The 21,575-nt window shown below is 35.0% G+C and overlaps 1 protein-coding gene across 10 annotated transcripts in view; it reads left to right on the top strand.

Moving 5' to 3' along the window:
• The window catches only part of LRRC7 (leucine rich repeat containing 7), a 559,049-nt gene that overhangs the window by 471,444 nt on the left and 66,030 nt on the right, over positions 1 to 21,575 (top strand). For 6 of the 10 annotated variants that reach the window (XM_032301472.1, XM_032301471.1, XM_032301470.1 and 3 more), the window contains 2 exons: positions 2,432 to 2,572; positions 10,881 to 11,000. In XM_032301472.1, the coding sequence (XP_032157363.1) occupies positions 2,432 to 2,572; positions 10,881 to 11,000 (261 nt within the window). Of the gene's footprint in view, positions 1 to 2,431; positions 2,573 to 10,880; positions 11,001 to 21,575 lie in introns of those variants that run through there. The other 4 variants (XM_032301475.1, XM_032301468.1, XR_004276033.1 and 1 more) reach the window with 3 other exon arrangements.

Below are 21,575 nucleotides of genomic sequence, written 5' to 3'. Positions count from 1 at the left end.
TGGAGGGCGGAAATATTTGGGGCCAAATAATACAGTACAGTTTGGGAACTCTGGCCTCGTGTAGACACGACCATACGTAACAGGGTAAGATGAACTAGTCAAGAAAGGTTATGAGAAGCTTTTCAGAGCATATGTACGTGACTAGTAATTTGAGGCAACAGAGGAGTGAGTGAAAACAAAGCATGAAAAAGAAGACAAAATGCTAAGCATTTGGTACCATCATGTATTTACTGGTTTCCCAGATAATGGTTCCTCTCCTTTGATTGGAGCTACTCTTCTAGCTGGAGCAGGAATTTGGAGAGAGGAAAATAGGACCAGGGAGGGGGATTTAGATTGACAGAAGTCTGCGAGCCCTGCCCGGCCCAGATCCAGAAAACTAAAAGTAAACTCATGTGTGTTTTCTATTACTGTGACAACATCTTCCTTTTCAGTTAGTTTCCATGTTTCCCCTCTTCATTTATAGTTCTCTTAGTCTGTCTGTCATTTCCCAGAGCAATTTCAATGTATAGTCCATAGCTTCTTATTTAATTCCAAGAAATTAAGTTACCGGACAGTATTGCTTCAGGGCACTAGATCCTGAAAGCTTGTCCTCTTACTTTCTCCAAGTAACATTTCTTTTCTCCTCTCAAGTGCATGACTGAGCTATTCAGGCTGTAGCTTACTTAGAACTTCCCAGCTACTCAAAAAGATTAATTCAGGGTACGGAAGCAAAGACTTTTTATGTAAGAATAGTTTTGACATAGCTGTGCTTCTTAACATAGTGTTCAAAGTCACACTGCACCGGAGATATGGTCTGTTTCCTTCCCAGTGAAATTTAGTTGAGGATTTAAACCTGGAAATCAAATAGTTACACTAAAAACTACAAGCCCTTTGTCCGTTCTTCATAAGAGAGAAATGCCCAGAGGACTGGACATTGGATAAGCTTAACCACCCAAGATAATGTTGGTTAAAGATCTTGCCTGCTGTTGACCTTGGAGAGGCAGCTCCGAATACTGCCATAGATAAAAGATGCTGTTTCCTCCTGTAGTTTAACCTCAAGGCTCATGCTTCCACAACAGAGTCCCACTGTGAGAGAATTTAAAACACGAATGCGTATGTCCGAGACTGCTACCCTTCTACAGGAGCTTAGAGGGCACTACCCTGGAATAATCTTAAACCTTAAGGAATCATTCAAGTGCTAGATTGAAATGTCCGGTGTCCTTTCCAACTTTGGCATGGTGGCAATAAAAGATCACTGGATGAAATAATCTAGGATCCATAACAAGTTTGATTGGTAGACCAGCACACCGTCAGGAGTATAATTGTCTTTCAGTTGAGTTCAGGGAAACTGATGCTAAAAATCATTATTTTGCAAACAATGCCTTTAGAATAGAATAGCTGCCTGCTGTTATTGTTCAGTAACACTCAGTTTTTAAAAGTTTACTAAGTTAATTTGTGTAAATTTTTTTCCCCAAAATAAGAGAATTACTTAAAGGGACCAAATACTGTCAATGCCTAGTTTTTTTATGGAAGGTGGAAAGTGAATCTTGTACTAATGAAAACTATTTGATGACGGGACATACAAAATGTTTTAATTTAAATGAAGCTCTGTAGAAGAAAAATTAACTAGCTCTCAAATCCCTGGAGTAACCTGAGATGCACCTGCTGAAAGAAAGCCACAATTCAGATATCACCAGAGTGCTCTATAGGTACTTAGGTATATTAGATAAATAACCTTAACAGCTCAAATCATACTTCCCTTAGTATCACTATGAAATTTCTCCAGTTTAAAATGTAATTTTTAAGAAACAAAGTCAGAAACTTTGGATCCACATGCCATTTTTTTGACTGGTTTAATTAAATTAATCAGTAAATTCAGTGAGCCAGTAGTCAGGTTGAATGACTTTTTTTGACCAGCTCTTTTTCTGAGTTACTGTATTTATGTCGATAGACCAAGCAATAATGGACACTGATTTTGGCTTTAACCTTGTAGTGCCTTCGTTTTAAGGCAGAATTAGAAGCTGGTATCTGTCTTTTGTATGTGTTTACTCACAATGTGAAAGAGACCATGAGATCTGGAGCTGGCAAAATTTGATTAAGATCTCCCTCTTTGAATTTTTTTTTAATGAATAGACTACCACAGGCGAACATTCGTCCAACGTCACCACGATCATGATATATGAGAGATAGGTTCTATGCCCTTGAGTTAGCAGCAAATGTAAAACAGAATGTATCCTTGCTTTTTGTCTTTTCTGTAGTTTTGGATGGTACTCATTATGTGCATAACTAACACTGTTTACTGTATGCTTCTGTCTGATCAAGTGCATGTTTAAAAGAAAGTTACTGTTTGCCCGCTTAAAGTTAAATGTTATAAATTTAAACATGTTCATGTAATAATCAGTTTGTTGAGCATGTGTTCACACCCTGTCACATGATTATTTCCTCTACTCAGAATGCTGCTTACAAACACAACACAGTTAACCTTGGCATGCTGCCCTATGGAGGTATTTCAGCAATGCATGCAGGCAGAAGCATGACTTTAAACTTGCAGACTAAGTCTAAATTTGATCTACAAGAACTACCTCTTCAGAAAGTAAGTATGGACTGCCTTACATGTGTCAGCATACCAAAGCCAATTAATGTTGTTTGTTCACTTAATGTGTTTAGGCTGTACATACAACCCTGCTTATAGACTCTCCCGAGTCCAAAAAGCACAAGGGCAAATAATGTAGAGCCCAAACTCTTAGCTGCTAAACGAATATTGAGAGCTAGAATGATTCTCAGGTTCCTGCTTAACAGCTTGCTTTTTGGATTGAGCAGGTACATGGCTTTTGAGTTGCTTTAAGGCTCATTTTCTTATTACTCATTTCTTTTTCTTTTATTCTTTGTTTTCCTTTCTTTTGTGTGTGTGTAGATTTATAAACGTATATTTTTTAAAATGTTTTTGGAGATAGCCCTCTCTTCCTTTGCTGATGCATTCTGAGAACAGAGCTAGAAATTATTGTTGGATTTCAGCTGATCCCTTTGGAAAAGACATAGAGACCTAAATTACAATGGAAATGAAGTGGTTGGCACTCCTAAATGCTTCTTCAGCCCATTGTCTTTGTGGAAAATATCACACGGAAATAAAACATGAGAAACAACCTCATGGCTTAGCTAGCAAATTGTTACTCATCCTAGACTAATGGAAAAGGAACACGTTAACAGGGCTTTCAATGTAATTGTAGGCTCATTTGAAATGAAATATAGTGAAAGACAAAACATTTCCATTGTCAAAGGAATATTTCTGCTGTTTAATTCAGGCAAAAGTGAGAATGCACATTTTACCTGTTTAAATTGACTAACGCCTCTGTCTTAGTTATATCTTGTTAGAGGCTAATGAGTCATTTTTATGCAATATGTCATTATGACTATATTATTAATATAGTCATTAGCCTAGTAAGTTTTATGAAGAAAAACAATGCAAAGTAGGGATAACAGAGTGACAGTAGCCTCCAAATACTTCTCTCATAATAAAATTAATGAACATGAGGAACAAATTCCCATCCCAGCAAAATGAAGGCCAAAGACCTCAAATCCATGTTTTATTGTTAAATTAGTCTTCATAACAATCCCTAACTCTGTATAGTTTTCTTCATAGTGTCAACAGAGGAATAAAACCAAAGAGACATCTATATTCACAGCTTTTTCATCACCCACAGTTGTTGGGGGTGGGACTAACTAAGTTAAGAACTTTTGAATGTTGGATTTGCACGGAGGAATAGATAAGACACCCACCATTTAACTAGGCCCCTCTCCTGATGGGCTTGCAATTGATAGAAACCAAGCCCTTAAACTAATAGGATGGAATTTCAAAATTTAGTGAGCAGATCAGCAAGATCTTGATAGGAAGAAGTTGTTGTTTGCACCCCTTGAAATTGTATGGAAAGCCCCTTATTTTGCTAATGTTTATCCCTATTAAACGCAGCCATCTATAGAACAATATGGATATATTCTGTGCCTGAAAAACGGTGATATACTTGAAACTGTTTCTCAATGTTTAAATTGTTCCCCAAGTATCAATTTGGTGCCTCTATGTTGCTATATTAACTTTCCGATCTTGTTTGGGGTACCCAAGGGAACAGATTCATTAACTGTTACTATAGCTCTAAGAGAATCTATATCAGAAATATTACAGAGTTCTAATATTTAGAGACATTTCAACCTTCCTCAGTTAGATGACCTAAAGGAATTCTCTTTGGAAGGTACATTAAATTGCAAGCCAAAAATAATTTGAGTATTGAAAGACTCCATCTTAAAATGAATTATCATCAATATGTTATCCACACGAGGCAGGGAGTGTGGAGAGAGAGAGAAGAGAAAGCAAGGGAGGGAAAAGGAATATAGACAGGACAGTTGGCTCCATTACTCCTAAAAGATTACATGACCCTAAATTACCAGTTTAAAGCATATAAACTTTCAGCTTTAGGCATCTGGGGCGACTTTCCTATCCTGCTGCCAGTGTAGGAGCCTTGTCAGGTATGGGCACTGGGTGCTTGATGTTTCAGGAATACTCCAGACTCTACTTATTCCCATGGATTCCACTCTAATTCTCTGCCCCCTCGTCTTTGTGCTCAGGCACAGCTCTTCTGCAGAGCTGCTTTAATTTGAAAATGTCTTTGTTTTTTCTGCCAAGCTTTAGAGTCACCCTCTCTTAAAATTTTCCTTTCTTGGCTCCACTGACGATCGCTAACAGGTCTTATGGTCGAGGTTCAATTTCCCCGAGTCCTCACTGGGAGAGGACAGAGACAAAAATTATTTTCCTTTGACTTACAAATGCATAAAAACCTATTACAACATTTTTGTCTTGCTACTTAAGATAATAAAAATTTGTACCAGCAATTTAAGATTTCTTTGCGGTCTCTAAATGCTTGTTAGCCATGAGAATTGCACTGAAAATATAAAGTAAGATCAATTTATAAAGAAGTATTTTCTGTATATAAAACTGATAAAACTTCATTCTTCCATGGAAATATGGGAGCTCTTTTTATTTATAAAATTTCTGAATGACAATACTAGCCATCTCTAGGTAGGTGCTGTGGCAAATACCTCTGGGTGTCCTGAGGAACTTAAATTAACATTTTCACGTCTTACCAGTTAAGTGCTGGAAACGGAGTTACAGAGATTCCTCAGGGAATGTTCAGGGGCTGAAGTCCACATTGTAATTAAGAGAGGCAGTTTTTCGTATTTTCTCTGTCACACGGAGATGCTATTTTTGCAGCTTGTGTACCCAGAAAGGGCACCTTTCTGTGATTCTAACCTTTCCCATCCTCCATATTGGTAACTGACGGAAAGGCACTATTTGTACCAACTGAGGTCCTAACTGAGGGTGTTACTCATTTTCTGTTTTGAGTTTCTGTTTGGTTACCAAACGTATCTAGTTATTTTTTTTTAAATGTTTTAAACAAATTTATAATAAACTAATTAAAAAAGATAGTTGTTTGTAAATGAAGACTGAAGAATCTGTTATTCTATTTACAAAGTGAATATTGATGTAAATGAAGAGAGAAGACTCCCAAATTTTTCTGTGTTTTTGAATATTTCTAATTTGTTTATATTTATTCCATGCCAGGTCAAGTTTTGTACATTTTTCATGAATTACAAGCTCCATATAGGCTCCCTATACTATAAACAGTAAATTATATGTTCTATGGTAATCTTAGGCAACATATTAACAAAATGTCAAGATATACAATGCAGTTATTTTAATATTTAATTTCCTTTAATTTTTTATTTACTGATGTTTATTCTAATTTCCTAAAAAAAATTAGTAGTACTTATAACCAAGCACTTAACATGTATAAATCATTATTAAATTATAAAATTATTACTATTTTCTATCTATCCATTTATTTATTCATTCACTCATTCATTTATCATTTATTTCCTGCCTCTCCAAAAAGCATTTAAGGCAACTTTCTATGACATTATTGATGGTTCCATGTGCTTCTTCGGATGTGTTCTGTTGTAATTGAGCTTAGTTATTGCCTTGAAATTTTATGTTATTAGAGAGAAATATAATATTGTAAAATGTCAATTCAAATTGCCATTTTTATAACTCATATTAATGGTAGAATAAATATATCACCAGGAGAATTAAGACAAGGATTTATTAAGAATCTACACTGTCCCTGCTACCATTAGGTACCTTAAATATGTTTTTTCACACAAGCCTCACAGACCCTCAACGGAAGTATTTATCTCCATTGTACAGACCAGGAAACTGAGGCTCATGTGTCACACAAAGGAATTTACCTACATTCTACCAACTTCCTATTGTTACCCTTGCACCTAAAAGTAGTAGCAGGTAGAATCTGAATCGGACTCTGCTTGGCACCAGGTTTCCTGCTGTTTTTACCATACAATGAAGCCTTCTCAACTATTTATAAAACGACATTTCAGAGAACATAACACATCATTTTTGATAGAGCTCTTTCATGTACATTATTATCTTACATCATCTTCATAATAATCCAGAAAAACAGATCTTATGGGATGGAGAAAACACTACACAGTAGAGTATATTAACTGATCTAAAACCCATCATGACCCAAATCATTCCCCATGTGCTACAGATACAGGGCTTTCTCAGTTAACAGAACCTAATAAATGCTCACAGTTACCTCCCGCTTTTTAAGATTCATTTGCATTTCCTGGGCACTCAGTATTATCAAAAATATGCTTGAAGGCAGTGAAAGGTCAAAGATTGTGAACCCAAGTTAATCACTCCTGCTACTGCAGCCCCAGAGACAAGTGGGACTGGGGAAGAAATCACTGGCCTCTGCTAGATCCCCTCTGCAGGTGTGTGGCTGACAGTATAGTGTGATCTCTTACACGCTGGAGAAAGTGACACTTTTTTTCTTGTTCCTTTCTTTTTAACTTCTACCACCATAGTATTATACCATAGCACTTACTGCTTACTGGCTTATTGAAATAGACACTAATGTAAATTACAACTTCAGGAAATTATGGAAATGTATGTATTAAATAATCTTTTCATAGAATTTTGCCTGGAAGAAGATGGCCTTGCTATCTGTTTTATTAGTTGATACTCATCCCACTATCTTTTGGATTAGAAAAATTTGGACAGAAATGTGTGCATCTAAATTATTTTTAAATTTCTAATGTCCTATCTTGCCACATCTATGTAGATGACTCAGGATCAAATAGTAACAATATTTGATATGCATTTATTCACCCTAATCTCAAGGGTGAGCACCTTGGGGCAACTTAGGCCTATAGCTTCTATTGATTCTGCTGCATTTATTACTGGCTACCTATCACTCAAGAAAGATTCACTTATCTTTCTAATTATGAAAAAAAAAAAAAACACCTCCGGCCTGTAAATTCACATAAATCCTTATGGACAATGGCTAAAATTACCAAAATAATAATGTTAGTATTCATTCAGATGCTTTTTAAAAACTCATCTGAACATTATATTGAGACCTTCAGAATAAACCCCTCGACATCATAATCATTTATATTGAAACTTGGTGTATATTTTTAATACCTATTTTTTTAAATATGTGCAGAAAATGAATAATCTAACAATAATTTTCATGAGAAATACTTTTAGGAAGATTATTTTTAAAACATTTTTAAATCTATGGTAATGCTTTTTGTGAACTATATGCCAATTACTAAGCAAAACAGATCTTTGAGTTCTTAAGGCATATATCCCAAGAGCTTTGCGAAGTGCCAAATGTTAATACCACCCTCATATAATTTCTCCAGCTAAATGCAGTAAGTATAATTTTTCAAGCATTCAGTTCACCCATTAATTAGCTAACCAAAGCAAAACTACTAGATCTGCTAAGCTCATTTATTCATATTTGTGAATCCTGTACATACACACATACTCACACCATAAGCACACACTCACACACATGCACATATATATCACAGATTTTCATTCACATTTATGCCTCAGCAAAATTAGAAATTACTTCTTCCAGTAGACACTTGTGATCCTTTATGGTAGTCAAAAACGTAAATGTTAAATCTATAAAGTCCACAGTCATTTCTGGGGCTGTATCCCTTCAGCAAAACTTCTCCTTAGCATTAGTGTATTTCTTAACAAACATAATCTGTGGGTGTTCATTAAATTATAATGACCATTTTCTCTATTCTCTTAAAAAAAATATCTGAAGACCTACAGAATTTAGAGGCTGAGAAAATGGTGCATTATGGTGATTTTCCATGTCTTTTATATTTAATTAGTTATATATGCCAAAGAAAAGAAGACATTCTTACTATTTTAAAGTATCTAAATAAAATATCTAGAATGTGGTACTAGAAATTTTTGAGTAAATAACTGAACCTCAATTTTATTATCTCTGCAATAACAAATTTCAACAGTGATAGCTTCATTACTTTTTTCTATATTTTTCAGTTGTTCCTTTTAATCCTTTATAGAATTTTAACAACAAAGCATCTGCATTTATATACAAGTCAGTAGCACTTTATCAAAAGTATAATTTTTTTCTAAATAGCTGTACATCTTTCGAGACAGAATGTGAACCCACTATATAGGGTTTTTTTGGACCACCTCCCCACCCTATGTTAATAAATGGTTTTCATGGTTTTTTTATTTCTCCAAACTTAAGCCCCAGGGAGTCTCACTAATGAAAAACAAAAAGGCCAGAGCATTCTTGAAATGAAGAAAGGAAATTGCGTTCAGGAAATTCTTTTAATTTTGTTGTCTAGTGAAAGTATTTTTTTCATGTGTCTGCATGTTTATGTTTCCTCTGACCCCTGTACTGTAGAAGCGGTGTGGTTGTTAGTTCTAATTTTAAAAAGAGAAAGATTGATTCTTAAACTAAGGAAGAGCCTACACCATAATGATATTAGGATTTTGACTAAAGGATTTTTTTTTTTTTTTTAAACACCAGAAAGAGTTCTGCAATTCTTAGTTGCTCTCTGTGACTAGGAGTCCTGTCTAGGCAAGTGAAGCAAGGCTAGTGGAGGAAATAGGAAGGAGATGAGGATGATATGGAGGGAAAAAAAATACTTGTGTTACATTCTGTCCTCTTCTCAAAAATAGATTTTGCACACACACCTCACCAGATGAATACATTCATTATCCTACTTCCCTGGCAAAGAAATCAAGCCAGAAAGACATGGATATTAGTTTAAATCATTAATTTAAACCAAACCAAACAAACAAAAAACACCGGTGAGTAGTGCTTACGCTGAAAATTTATATTTTAAGTGCTTAATTTTAATAATTTGACTTGTCTTATTTTAATATGTAGAAAAATTGTGTGTGGGCATATGCAAATGTTTTAATCTGAAAAATGAAAAGACTAGAAAATTAATGCTTAACAACAGACAAACAGACATTAAATAGTTATCTGGTTTTATTTCAAGTAGTATGTAGTTTTAATGTGTTACCTACATGTAATTTCTCAAACAAACGCAAGTGAATTCATTCCTCTAACCCAGATGCTTCAATTCAGTACCTGTTTTCTCTTTTTTCGTACTTTCTGATAGACTCATGAAAAAGGAATTCTTATGGCCAAACCACAAGAAGAAAATTGAGTTATTTCCTTACTTTTCATGATATCCATTAGACCCTAGGAAAAATTCATCTAGTGTCATAATCTTATTTTAAAACAGTTCCAAGAAATCTCTTTTAAAAAAATGCATGCAGTCAGAATGCAGATTGCATGGTTATATAATTGTTTTTTAAAAAACAACTAGGACCACTCTGTGTAACAGATGAGGGCTGCCAAGCTGCCCATCTGTGCCATGTTGTGAAGAGAGTGGCCCAGTTCTCCCATCTTGGGGTTGGACAATTCCTCACACAGAGTAGAGCTGTACATTCAGCCTCTAATTAGGCTTTATTTGTCTATAGGGATACTTCAAAACATGGGCAGAAAATGGCATAGGAAACACTGGGCAGAATTTCCCACCTATATAAAATTTCCCAGGAAATCAAGGAGTACCTGGATATCCTGTAGGTTAGGGGAGGAGAAAGTCTTTCAGGAAAGTTGATCTGTTTCCACAGGAAAAATATACCAGTACTATATCCTCCACTGGAGGCTGTCTTTCTGATGGTATATAATTACTTGCTATTACTCAGATCAGACTATGGAGCCCTCCCTGGTATTTAATATTAATAATAATAATGACAGGTATTATTATTTGTTAAAAATAATAAGCAATAAATCAGCTAGAACTATATGAAAAGTTTAAACTTTAAATCGTAAATGATCTATATAAATAAATTTAAAATCAAAAGTCATTTATTTAAACTGTGATTCTAATAGCACAATATTTTTTATGTTCCTTTCATATTTCCCTAAAAGCAATCTGTAGATAATGTCATAGTACCATAAGTCTTACACTATGTTAGTATTAACACTATGTTGGATTAGTTCAAGGCATGTTCTACCAAAATCAGTACAGCCTTATAAAATCTGTTTTAGGTTATGGTTTGAAATATTGAAAGCTACATACTATGTATTATATTGTTTCCGTTTATATTCTAAATGGTAAGATCATACTAAAGAATTGAATTAAGCAAGTTTTATATGTTGTGTTTTTTAACAATTGGTTAATTTTATTCTGATTATTTTTTTATTCAGGTACTGTAAATAACCTAAACTTTTCTTTAAAATTCAGTAAATAACTCTAAGGTGGTTATTTTAATTGAATTTTTCACTGCTTCCAAAAAGCTGTCAATTTAGAATTCTTACTGAGTAATTAGTGTATAACAATTCTTCCAGTTCAGGATATATTGTGTTTCTGCAATTAAACAAAATTAATTTTATCATAGTCACTAGGGACTCTTTTCAGAAAACTATGATAAACGTCTATTTCATCACTAAAGAAATGCCATACCATTTTCGCAATAGACCCCGTCCCAGCAAAGCAACATTTTAGACAATGGACAAGAAGATGTATCTCCTAGTGGCCAATGGAATCCTTATCCTCTTGGGAGGCGGGATGTACCTCCGGACACCATTACTAAAAAGGTAACCAATTTCAAATTAATGATACAAACCATGAACCTTGCGTATCCATTGTAATATGTAATCCCTATCTTGTGTCTTAACATCATTTCTAATTTTGTAATAAATTTAGGCTAAATATTACCCCACTATAGGGAGTTCAGTTAACTGTAAGTGCATTGAAAAGGATGAGAAATGAACACTACCAAATGTTAAGAATTGGTAACAAATTTTTGTAAGCAACATCCTGCCACCTCTCTGCAGATACTGCCACCTCTTCCTGGTGCCCCACCTTTGAAGTGTAAGCACAGGACTGTGGGTAATGCATACTTCTGATCCTCTTTAGTTTAGCAGTCTGGTGCTGTCAACTTGTGTAAAATGCAATTTGACTAAAAAAAGTTCGATTTACCATTTTTAAAGTCATAGCAGTTCATTCATCCAATCATTCATTCAATAAATACTTACTGAGCAACTGTATGTGTTCAGCTATGTGTTGAGCACTTGCTAGATACTGGGAAACAAAAATGAGTAAGATGGTGTCTTACCTTGAAGACCTTTTAGTCTAGTGAGGTAGGCTAAGTGATAGGTAGGTAATTATAATATCATGTATTAAATCACCATGAAGGGAAGAAAAGAAGCCACAACCTTGGGAAGATAATTGTAGCATATATGAGGGACAAGGGATTGGTATCCCAGAATATATTTTTTGAAACTCATATAGTCAACAACAAAAGACATACAACACTAAAAAGAATGGTAAAATACAAGGGGAACTAGGAGAGTAAATAAACATTTTTAAAAACGAAATACTTTTGTCAATCAGAAATACAAAAAAAAAGATGCTATTTTATAGCTACTAGTCACAAAAATTAAGAAGTCTGAAAAATGTAGGTTGTTTGCAACTATAAGAGCAATGGAAACCTTTTTATAGTTCTCACAGGAATAAAAAGCACAATCAGTTTGGTATCAAATTATCTTATAAAACTGAACATGAACATACCCTACTATGCAAAAATTGCCCTCCTGAGATACTATTCAAGACACTTGTAATATTTATAATAGTAGAAAACTGGAAAACCCCAATGCCTACCACCAGGAAAGTTTGTAAATAAACTCTGCTATTCACGCAGAAAAGTATTTTAAAGCAATGAAAATCAGTTAATCATAATTATGATAATGTGTATAAACTTTCAAAATATAATTTGAGCAAAAAACAAGTTTCATAAGATGGAACACATCAAAACTATCATATTTATAAATCTCAAAAACAAGCAAAACTAAAAACATATTGTTTAGGCATAAGTACATGAGTCAGAAAACTATTTTTATAAGTGAATGGTAAACAAAATTTATGATTATGGTTATCTCTGAAGGGAAGGCTGGAGGTAGGATTAGGGAAGAAATTTGTATTATTCTTGCTGCTGTTTTATTTCTTAAATTGAATGGTGGCTCTTACATTTAGTTCTTAAGTACATGAGTGTTTATTTTATAATTATGTTTCATAACTTGCATATATAATCACATACTTTCTTTGTAACCTAGGTGATGATTTTCCTCTTGATGACTCCTTCAATGTTTTTTAAAATATACATATATATTACCTATCACATTATTTTACCTAAAATGTTTGTTAATGACCTGATTTGCATGTATTACACGTTATTAATCTGCCTATTGGGCAATATTAAGCATAGAAGATAAACATAATGTAGTGTGATTAGTGCTATGAAGTTGGGATCTAGCACTACGAAAGAATCTGGAAAGGGCACCTGTTCTGTAAAGAAACTAAAGGAAGTTGAGAGGAGTGATGTGAAATAAGGCTGGAGGATAAATAGAAGTTTGATCATGCTGCATTTTATTCTGAAGGAAATAAGAAGAACAGTGAAGTGTTTTAAACAGGGGAAAGCCAAGATTAAATTTTCATTTAAATAACACTTTGATAGCTTTACAGAGAATGAATTGTAGAGGAGAAAGACTGAAGGTGATGGAACCAGTTAGGAAAGTTCTTTTGTAATACAGGGGAGAGTAAATGGAAGCAATGGGTGGTGACAAGAAATGCATAGATTCAATATCTTCTTCAAAGGTGAGCCAACATGATGTTGTGATTGGCTGGACATAGGATATAGGAGATAGATATAAGTCCCATGTTTGATACACAGGTTTCTAATTTGGACAAGGGATTGATATTGTGCCATGCACTGAGATTGGAAGTACAAAAAGAGTGATAGGTAGAAGTGGAGGAGGGGAGGTTAACTTAAGTTTTAATGTGTTGATTTGAGGTATATGTAGAGTATCTGAGAGATAATGTTTACTGCTTATTTGGATATATTTATCTGAAGTTCAGAAGAGAAATCTTAGCTGAAGATACAAACCTAGTAATTATCAGATACATGTTATAATTACCTGTGAGTGAGACAGATAGGTGACACAGAACTCCATGGAACACCAACATTTAAAGGATGTTCTTAGGAGGAACAGGAAAGGAATAACTAAAGATTTTACCAGTAGGGTTCTTTCTGACACAAGTTATAGGAAATTCAAGGGAAATAGCCTTGAATGTTAAATACTTAGCTGATTATCAATATCTAGAGTAAGCCTCAGATCTAGTCTTCAGCTTTATAATCTAAATACTTAGGGCTTTTTTCCCTCTCCACTCATAATCATACTGTTGGTTTTATCCTAAAATTGGTTTCTCTCATTATTTTATGTTGGCTGCCAACGACAATTAGAGATACAAACTTCTGTTTTCAAATTCATCAAGGGAGAGAACCAAATTCCCAATAGCTGTCTGTTACAAGAGGAACATTTCAACCCTAAATCTCTCAACAAACCTCTTCTTATATCTCACTGATCCAAAACAACTAAGGACTTCCTATCCCTAGCAAGTCTATGGAATTATATTATTGGCTTTGACTAATCAGTTGGAGTAGAATATATAGGGCCCTCAACTCCAATGACCACTAAAAAACTAGAAGGAAATGTTTTAAGGAAGGAGTGGTCAGCAGTTCACATGATGTGAAAAAATCAAGCAAGGTAAGTATGACTAAAGGCTCTTTGGATTTAGAAACATAGAGGTCATTGGTGGCCTTGGCAAAAGCAGTTTACTTAACTGATGGAGTGGAATCCATTGGAACTTACATTAAGGAGCAGATAAACATAGAAACCTAAAAAACTCAAGAAAGGAGCTTCCACTTGGAAGGAATGAGACAATTATAATAGATCTAAAAAAGGATGTAAGGAAGCCAGAAAGAATATTTAAGATGACAGACTCCTGATCATATTTGAAGACTGATGAGAAGCTATTGATGAAGAGAAAATTGAAAATCTCAGAGAAGAAAGGAGGGGAATCTACTTATTAATGAGGAAAGATAAGAGGATGAATGTGACGGCAGACAGTTGAAGGAATACCTATCAGAGTCGAGGGGAGGTTGCCTGACCAAAGGCAGGAACTATATCCACTTGCATAGTTGCAAAGTTCTACTATAATATTCCCATAAAAGAAGAAGATTCATTCACTCATTACTCTAAGTGGAATTAACAGGTGTTTACATTATCCTCCATATATCCATTTTATCTGAAATCTATCTTCAAACTCCCTAATATTATGTTTAATCATATCATTAATACAAATCATAATGATCATTTGTTTGCTTCTCTATTTACTTTAAGAACCCCATGCAATCCTGTATTGATTAAACACTTGTGAGGTTGTTGATCTTATTGAAGACTAAATAATTGCTTAATCTATCTGAGAACTTCATAATTTTTTATATGTCTTGTCAAATGTGAAATACATAGCATGTCTTTCATATATAAGCTCATTTGTATCTTCTTCTTACTATCATGATGTGCATTTTCAGACTACCCCCAAGTTATAGCTCTTTGGTCTAAAATATGAGACTGTAGAACATACAGATGTATCCACCTATTATCATACAGAGTAGAAAATATAAAGAATGCTCTAAACTTTCAAATTTAGTTTTTTATTATATAATAATTGAATATAGTAAGTTAATATTCAGTGAAAAGCAACCTTAAAAATGAAAATGGTAATGGAATTATTAGTCTGTGCTGCAGAATTTACTGAGATAGCTATGAAAATTATACTCTTATTTATTGGTTTTATATTTCATTATACAATGAATGTTTTTAAAAATCAATATTACTTTTGCAGTTGAAGTGAGTAGTCATTAAGCTAGACAGACTGAGAATGGAAAATTAAAAATTGAACTACAAATAGAATAGGGAATCAAAAGAGAATAAGTAGTGAAGAAGTCTTAGCCAGTTCCATTTGAGTGTATTTCTTAAAGTCTCTGTATTAAACTTTTTTTCATGTTATTGCTATGCCTAGATATACACCTCTGTTACTACTGTGATACTCCAACTGTGCAACATTAGTGCTGTGATACTGCTGTGCTCAGAAACCACTGTGATGCTTCAGAGATTCGGTGGGAAATACAGTTTTAGAAAGATTTTGATTGAACTGTGGCTCTCTGTTCTGGTTATCATAGCTCTTTTGTTGATCCAATATTGGTAGTACTCATGGGTATGCCTATAAGTACTCCAGGCACTAAAGGAGCACAGATTTGGGTACTCTCCACACATAAAACTTTTTAGACACACAAAAAAATTAGACAAAGATCATGAACCAGAAAAATTTTGTTCTTTATTGCCTGTTTCTGTCCTGAGTACCTGAGCGTGGCTAATGTTGAGTGTGTTAAATCCTGAGTTGGTTTTTTGGTTTGTTCATTTTCTTTTTTTCTGAGTGGCAAGAGGTGGGATTTAAGTGACTTATTTTTTTGATGATGTAATAGTAGGTGGTAGTTTTCAATTCTCTTCTGCCCTGTCAGTGTCCAAAATCTCAAATTCTAAATGTCCATTAATTCAAAAAGTCTGGGAGTCATTACTAGAAGAACATGTCACAGCTATGTAAATCTCCCTCTGAATTCCAAGTCGTACTACTCAAGCACTCTAAGAGTTGTTATTAAAAACTCTTCAGTGGCTGAAAACAACAGTGGTTTCAGGAGCATTTGTATGTTAGACTCCCACCACATCTCTGCATTAACTGCTGTAGTCTCTGGGATTATGCTGCAGTCACCCTACATAAGAACTGCACAAATCATCCTTCATAAGAACTATTATGTACCATATATTAAATATTACTCTGTGTCAGGCATAGATGTTTTCATGTATTTCTTCATCTAATTCCTATGACAACCATATCCTATAAGTACTATTATTTTCATCCATTGTATGAAGAAACTGAATTTCTCAGAGACATGGAGTTTAGGTTAGATTACTTGCCAAGATTTCACAGGTGACTAAATATTTTAGATTACTCTCCTACACATAAGAAAAAATAGTAGGAAGGTCATAGTATAAAACATAAGTGAAAAATTTTTCATTTTAAAGTCAGACATTAGGGGTACCTGGGAGGCTCAGTCGGTTAAGCTCCTGCCTTCCATTCAGGTCATGATCTCAAGGTCCTGGGATTGAGCCCCCACCTCCTGCTCAGGCAGGAGTCTGTTTCTCCCTCTCCCTCTGCTCCTCCCCCTGCTCTTACTCTGTTTCTCTCTCTCTCTCTCTCTCCCTCTCTCTTTCTTTGTATCTCAAATAAATAAATAAAATCTTCAAAGAAAAATAAAAAATAATAAAAAATAAATTCAGACATTATACCCTGATTTGGCAGAATCCTTCCATAGGAATGACAAGGTTGTTTTTCTTAATTCTGAAATGACAAACTCTTTTGAGAATATTGAGAGTCTTAAAAAAATGTGGAGAGTCTTAAGGTTGAATATCCCTGGGAGATATAAAACTGAAGGATAAAACAATGCTGGAGCAGAAAAGCACTGCAGCAAAAAGGCTAAAGCAGCGTATTAAAACAAATGAAACTTAAAACATTTCCTCCTGAAAAGGATAACCAAGAAACTTTAAAATCCTACTGATATTAAATCTGAAAATTTTTTTTATATGTAAAGACTAGACATTCAAAAGTCTCTTTTAATATTAGCAACTCTTCGCTCCCCATGTGTCTGTTTTCCTAGGTTAAATAGATAATGACTTGGCAGCTAGGATAATAAAGATCGGTATCAAGGGTCAACATCAGAATGGACACAGTTGAAAAGAAAATCATAAAAATGCAGCTAATTTAGTCTTGGCTCACAAACTTGTCCCTCATGCTGAATCTGCCCATGATTTTCTCCCCTCTACAATGCCAGCCCAGCCATTAAGGGCTTCATGATTGCCAGCTGCTTGTCATCTCTGAGGCATGCCCAGGAACTCATTAGGAGAAACTTAAATAAATGTAAGAGAAATTATATGGGCTTTTTGATCATTTTCATGTCCTTTTTATCCTTTCTTTCCCAGACCCCCAAACTGAAATTTTTGCTTTTCAGATCAAATGAATTATTAAAAAGTTATTTAATTAAGTTTCTGGGAAGGAATATTCATTCCTTATTTTAATTTTGGCATTTCTCCTATATCTTAGTATATTTTACCATTTCTTTCTATACATATTTAGAAAGAAAAGATTCAAAATACCTTCTGAAAATCTCATGTTGTGTTGCTGTTGACCATATGGTCAAGACATAATTTTTGTTTTAAAACAACTAAATTAGGAGCACCTGGGTGGCTCATTTGGTTAAGCATCCAACTCAATTTTGGCTCAGGTCATGATCTCAGGGCCTGCTTCAGATTCTCTCTCTCGGGGCGCCTGGGTGGCTCAGTGGGTTAAAGCCTCTGCCTTCGGCTTGGGTCATGATCCCAGGGTCCTGGGACTGAGCCCCGTGTCGGGCTCTCTGCTCAGCAGGGGGCCTGCTTCCCTTCCTCTCTCTCTGCCTGCCTCTCTGCCTGTCAAATAAATAAATAAAATAAAATCTTTAAAAAAAAAAAAAAGATTCTCTCTCTCTCTCTCTCCCTCTCCTACTGCCCCTCCCCTGCCCCCACCAAAGAACAATGACAACAAAAAAACTGAATCAAATTTCTATTAGAATTGGTTTTTCAATTGGTAACAAAAGTCAAACTATTATAGAACTTTTCAAAAAAGTGAGAATAAATTGATCATTTTTAAATAAGAAGTAGACATTTTAAAATGTGACATATGAAAATTAACTTATATATTTAGTAATTTAAATAAAAACATCCTAGTGTTATGCCACAAATATCTTATTCTAATCATATAACCATTAAGTTGTAGTCATTAACAAGTAACTTCCTCCAGACCTTTTCTATTAAAAGCAAATATTGCTACCCACACTCTATATATATATGGAACAAAAATAAAAGTAACAACAATTCTTGGCTTTTGTAATTTTGCTGAGACACATAGTGCTGTTGGAATCCCCTATATCAAATGCAAGGGAGAGGGTGGATATAGCTTGCTTACATGGAAAGAGTGGAAAGTCTAGAATAGATAAGAAAGTTGAATATTTAAATACTGGAAAAAGTAGGGATGGCAGAAAGTAGAGTAAGATCTACACTGTAAAAGAGCGAGTCAACGTGTGCTTGGGTGGCACAGTTAGCTAAGCATCTGACTTTTGGTTTTTGGCTCAGGTCAAGATCTCAGGGTCCTGGGATGAAGCCTCATAGGCTCTGTGCTCAGCATGGAGCCTACTTGAGATTCTCTCTCCCTCTCCTTCTACATTCCCACTTGTGCGATCTCCCTTTCTCTCTCTCCCAAATAAATAAATCTTTAAAGAGAGAGAGAGAGAGCCAGTCAAGATGTGGAAGAAACAGGAAGATCAACCCAGTAAACCTTGCATATAAGGGATAATAAGATACAGAGAAATAGAAATTTTTCTCATTTCCATCAACTATTTCAGAGTCAGAAATATCTGTTCTAGTCTAAAATAAAACTGAAATGAAAAAAAAATTCTGAAACCTTAGTAATTGTCAATTCTTTAGCTAAACTCTCCTTTTATACAGAAAGAAATATATCAGGTAGAGTAGGTTTTGCCTGAGACTTTGTATTTTTTCCCTCCCAAAGCAATGTATATTATTGACAGTGAAGAACCTCCAGGAGCAATGCCTTGACTTCATCAGTCCATAAGCAAATGAGAACAACTTTCCCAATCACTGTGAGTAATGCCAAGCACAATCCTGGCTCCCACTTTTTTGCTTCTCTTTTCCAGTCCTCATTTTTCCTCCTCTGCTAGAAGCAAATTTTGTACTGGTCAGAGTAAATTTTTCTTCAATTTTTTTGGTAGACTGGGCCATCACTGAAACTCAAGAACAGATTGGACTCCTTTATATAGTCATTTTGAACTCCAAACATTTTTCTGAACATTAGGAAAAGGTCTTTCTGAGTCACCTGGTAGGTTGAGACTCTCCTTGCTTCCCTCATCCTCTTCCTGTCTCCTTCACTGGCAGTGGCGTCACTTAGGGCTCTGTATTGAGCAATGTGAAGACTGCAGTGATATCCACGGTGATGGCAGTCTTCCACAAGGGCTGCTGAGCTTCAGGAAGAAGTAGCAGCCAAACCCATCCACTGTCAGTGAGCTCTGCCCAAACAAGAATTGAGTCATTGAAAGGGCAAATTGATGAAGTCATACAATTACAGATTTTTAAATTATAAAAAGGAGAGGGGAACAGTGGGAAGATACCAAATATATGAACCTTTATCCCTAGCAGGACCCTGAAAATGACTGTCAGATCTACAGTAATGCAACCCTGCTTTTCTTAGAGTTTTGGTGTCCAGAAATAATTTGAAACTTATTATTTGCATAACCAGTAAGTAGGCACTCATTAATTTTACCCTTTGATTGTAAAACAAGTTTTAAGCAACATACCAGTTGCCTAGGAGGCACACATTGCCACCCTCAAATAAATATCCTTCCAGGTTAAAAGGGGTGAGGAGTAGAAGTAGGTAGGTAAAAATTATCTCTTATATGGCTTTTGTGGCAAGGTAGAAATTTGTGATAATATTGTTAGGCATCCACCAATTACTCCCTGGAGGCTCTTTGAAATTTCTGATGCTTATATTTAGTGACTGTATTGAGAACATTCACTATCTTTCCCTGCTTAACACATATATTCTTCTTTCTCTACTAGAATAGCCTCAACATGGTCTTAATGGCATAACTATTAGTTATTTTTCCAGAACAAGATAAAAATGAACTACTAGAGGTTAAGTTAAAATACGTACGACAATCCAAAGAACAATAATAAGGGCTCAAATCTAGCCTTGAGAATTTCACGTTGCACTCCTTTTATGTCACCAGAATCAGAACTGTTATTCAGATGGACTCTTTTAAAACCCAGCTTATTGATTGACTAACATGTTACCTTTTCCAGTAAACCAATGTGGCCATGTCTTTCCCTAAATTAGAGAAATAAGAATGAATATATCCTATGAGATCCAATGCCCCCATAATTGTGAATTATTCATATAAGAGAAAGAAGCCGAAATAAATATAAAGATTTGCTTGTTAAACAATAACTAATTGTCAAAGCAAGAGTATGTGGCCTGTAGGAAATCAAAAATTTCATGAAAAGGGCATGCACCAGATACAGTACCATGTCCTTGGTAACACCTGAATCAGGAAGGATTTGAAGAAATCAATGACATAATTTTCTCTATTTAATGACCCATTTCAAATATATATTTTATTAATGCAAACAGGATGATGTATTTAAAAAAAACATTTTAAGAGCTTTCAGATTAATTCTGAACTAGTTGTCATGTTTTTTTTTTAAGATTTTATTTATTTGACAGAGGGAGATCACAAGTAGGCAGAGAAGCAGACAGAGACAGAGAGGGAAGCAGGCTCCCCGCTGAGTAGAGAGCCGATGCAGGGCTCGATCCCAGGACCCTAAGATCATGACCTGAGCCAAAGGCAGAGGCTTAACCCACTGAGCCACCCAGGTGCCCCAGATGATGTATTTTTAATCAATTAATTTTAGTACTATTTAACTCAGATTTTTCAAACTTACTCTATTATTATTATGGAATGAGGTTTGTTCTCAAAAATAATGCAGATAGGAGGTTGTGGAAATGTGAATGGAAAAAAGTCTCTAACTTAAAGCAAAAGTGACAGTTGAATAAAATAGTGTTCAGTTTCACAGTTGCTTTTTAAAATTTTTTTACTCAAACAGCATTAGTTCTTTAACTTCCAGAGTACATCCCTCTATCTCCTAATATCAGTACCACAATACAGCTGTCTCTAGTAGTGAAAGACATCACAACATCACTGTCATAAAATCAGGAGATTGTTCTCATCCGGATTGACCCTAAATTATTTCCTCAATTAAAGTGCAAACCCAAAGAGTGTCTATCAAATGACTATTAAGTCAGAAGTAAAGGAGGAAAAAAAAAAAAAAAACCTTGCCACAAATTAAAACAATAGAATAGGGGCGCCTGGGTGGCTCAGTGGGTTAAGCCGCTGCCTTCGGCTCAGGTTGTGATCTCAGGGTCCTGGGATCAAGTCCCGCGTCGGGCTCTCTGCTCAGCGGGGAGCCTGCTTCCTTCTCTCTCTCTGCCTGCCTCTCTGTCTACTTGTGATCTCTCTCTGTCAAATAAATAAATAAAATCTTTAAAAAAAAATAAAATAAAAATAAAACAATAGAATAGCAGCCTAAAACTATTTATTTCTTAAAATCCTG

The sequence above is a fragment of the Mustela erminea genome, chromosome 10 (genome assembly GCF_009829155.1).
Source record: "Mustela erminea isolate mMusErm1 chromosome 10, mMusErm1.Pri, whole genome shotgun sequence".
NCBI classification, from domain to species: Eukaryota; Metazoa; Chordata; class Mammalia; order Carnivora; family Mustelidae; genus Mustela; species Mustela erminea.
This window is presented reverse-complemented; position numbering and strand designations above follow the sequence as displayed.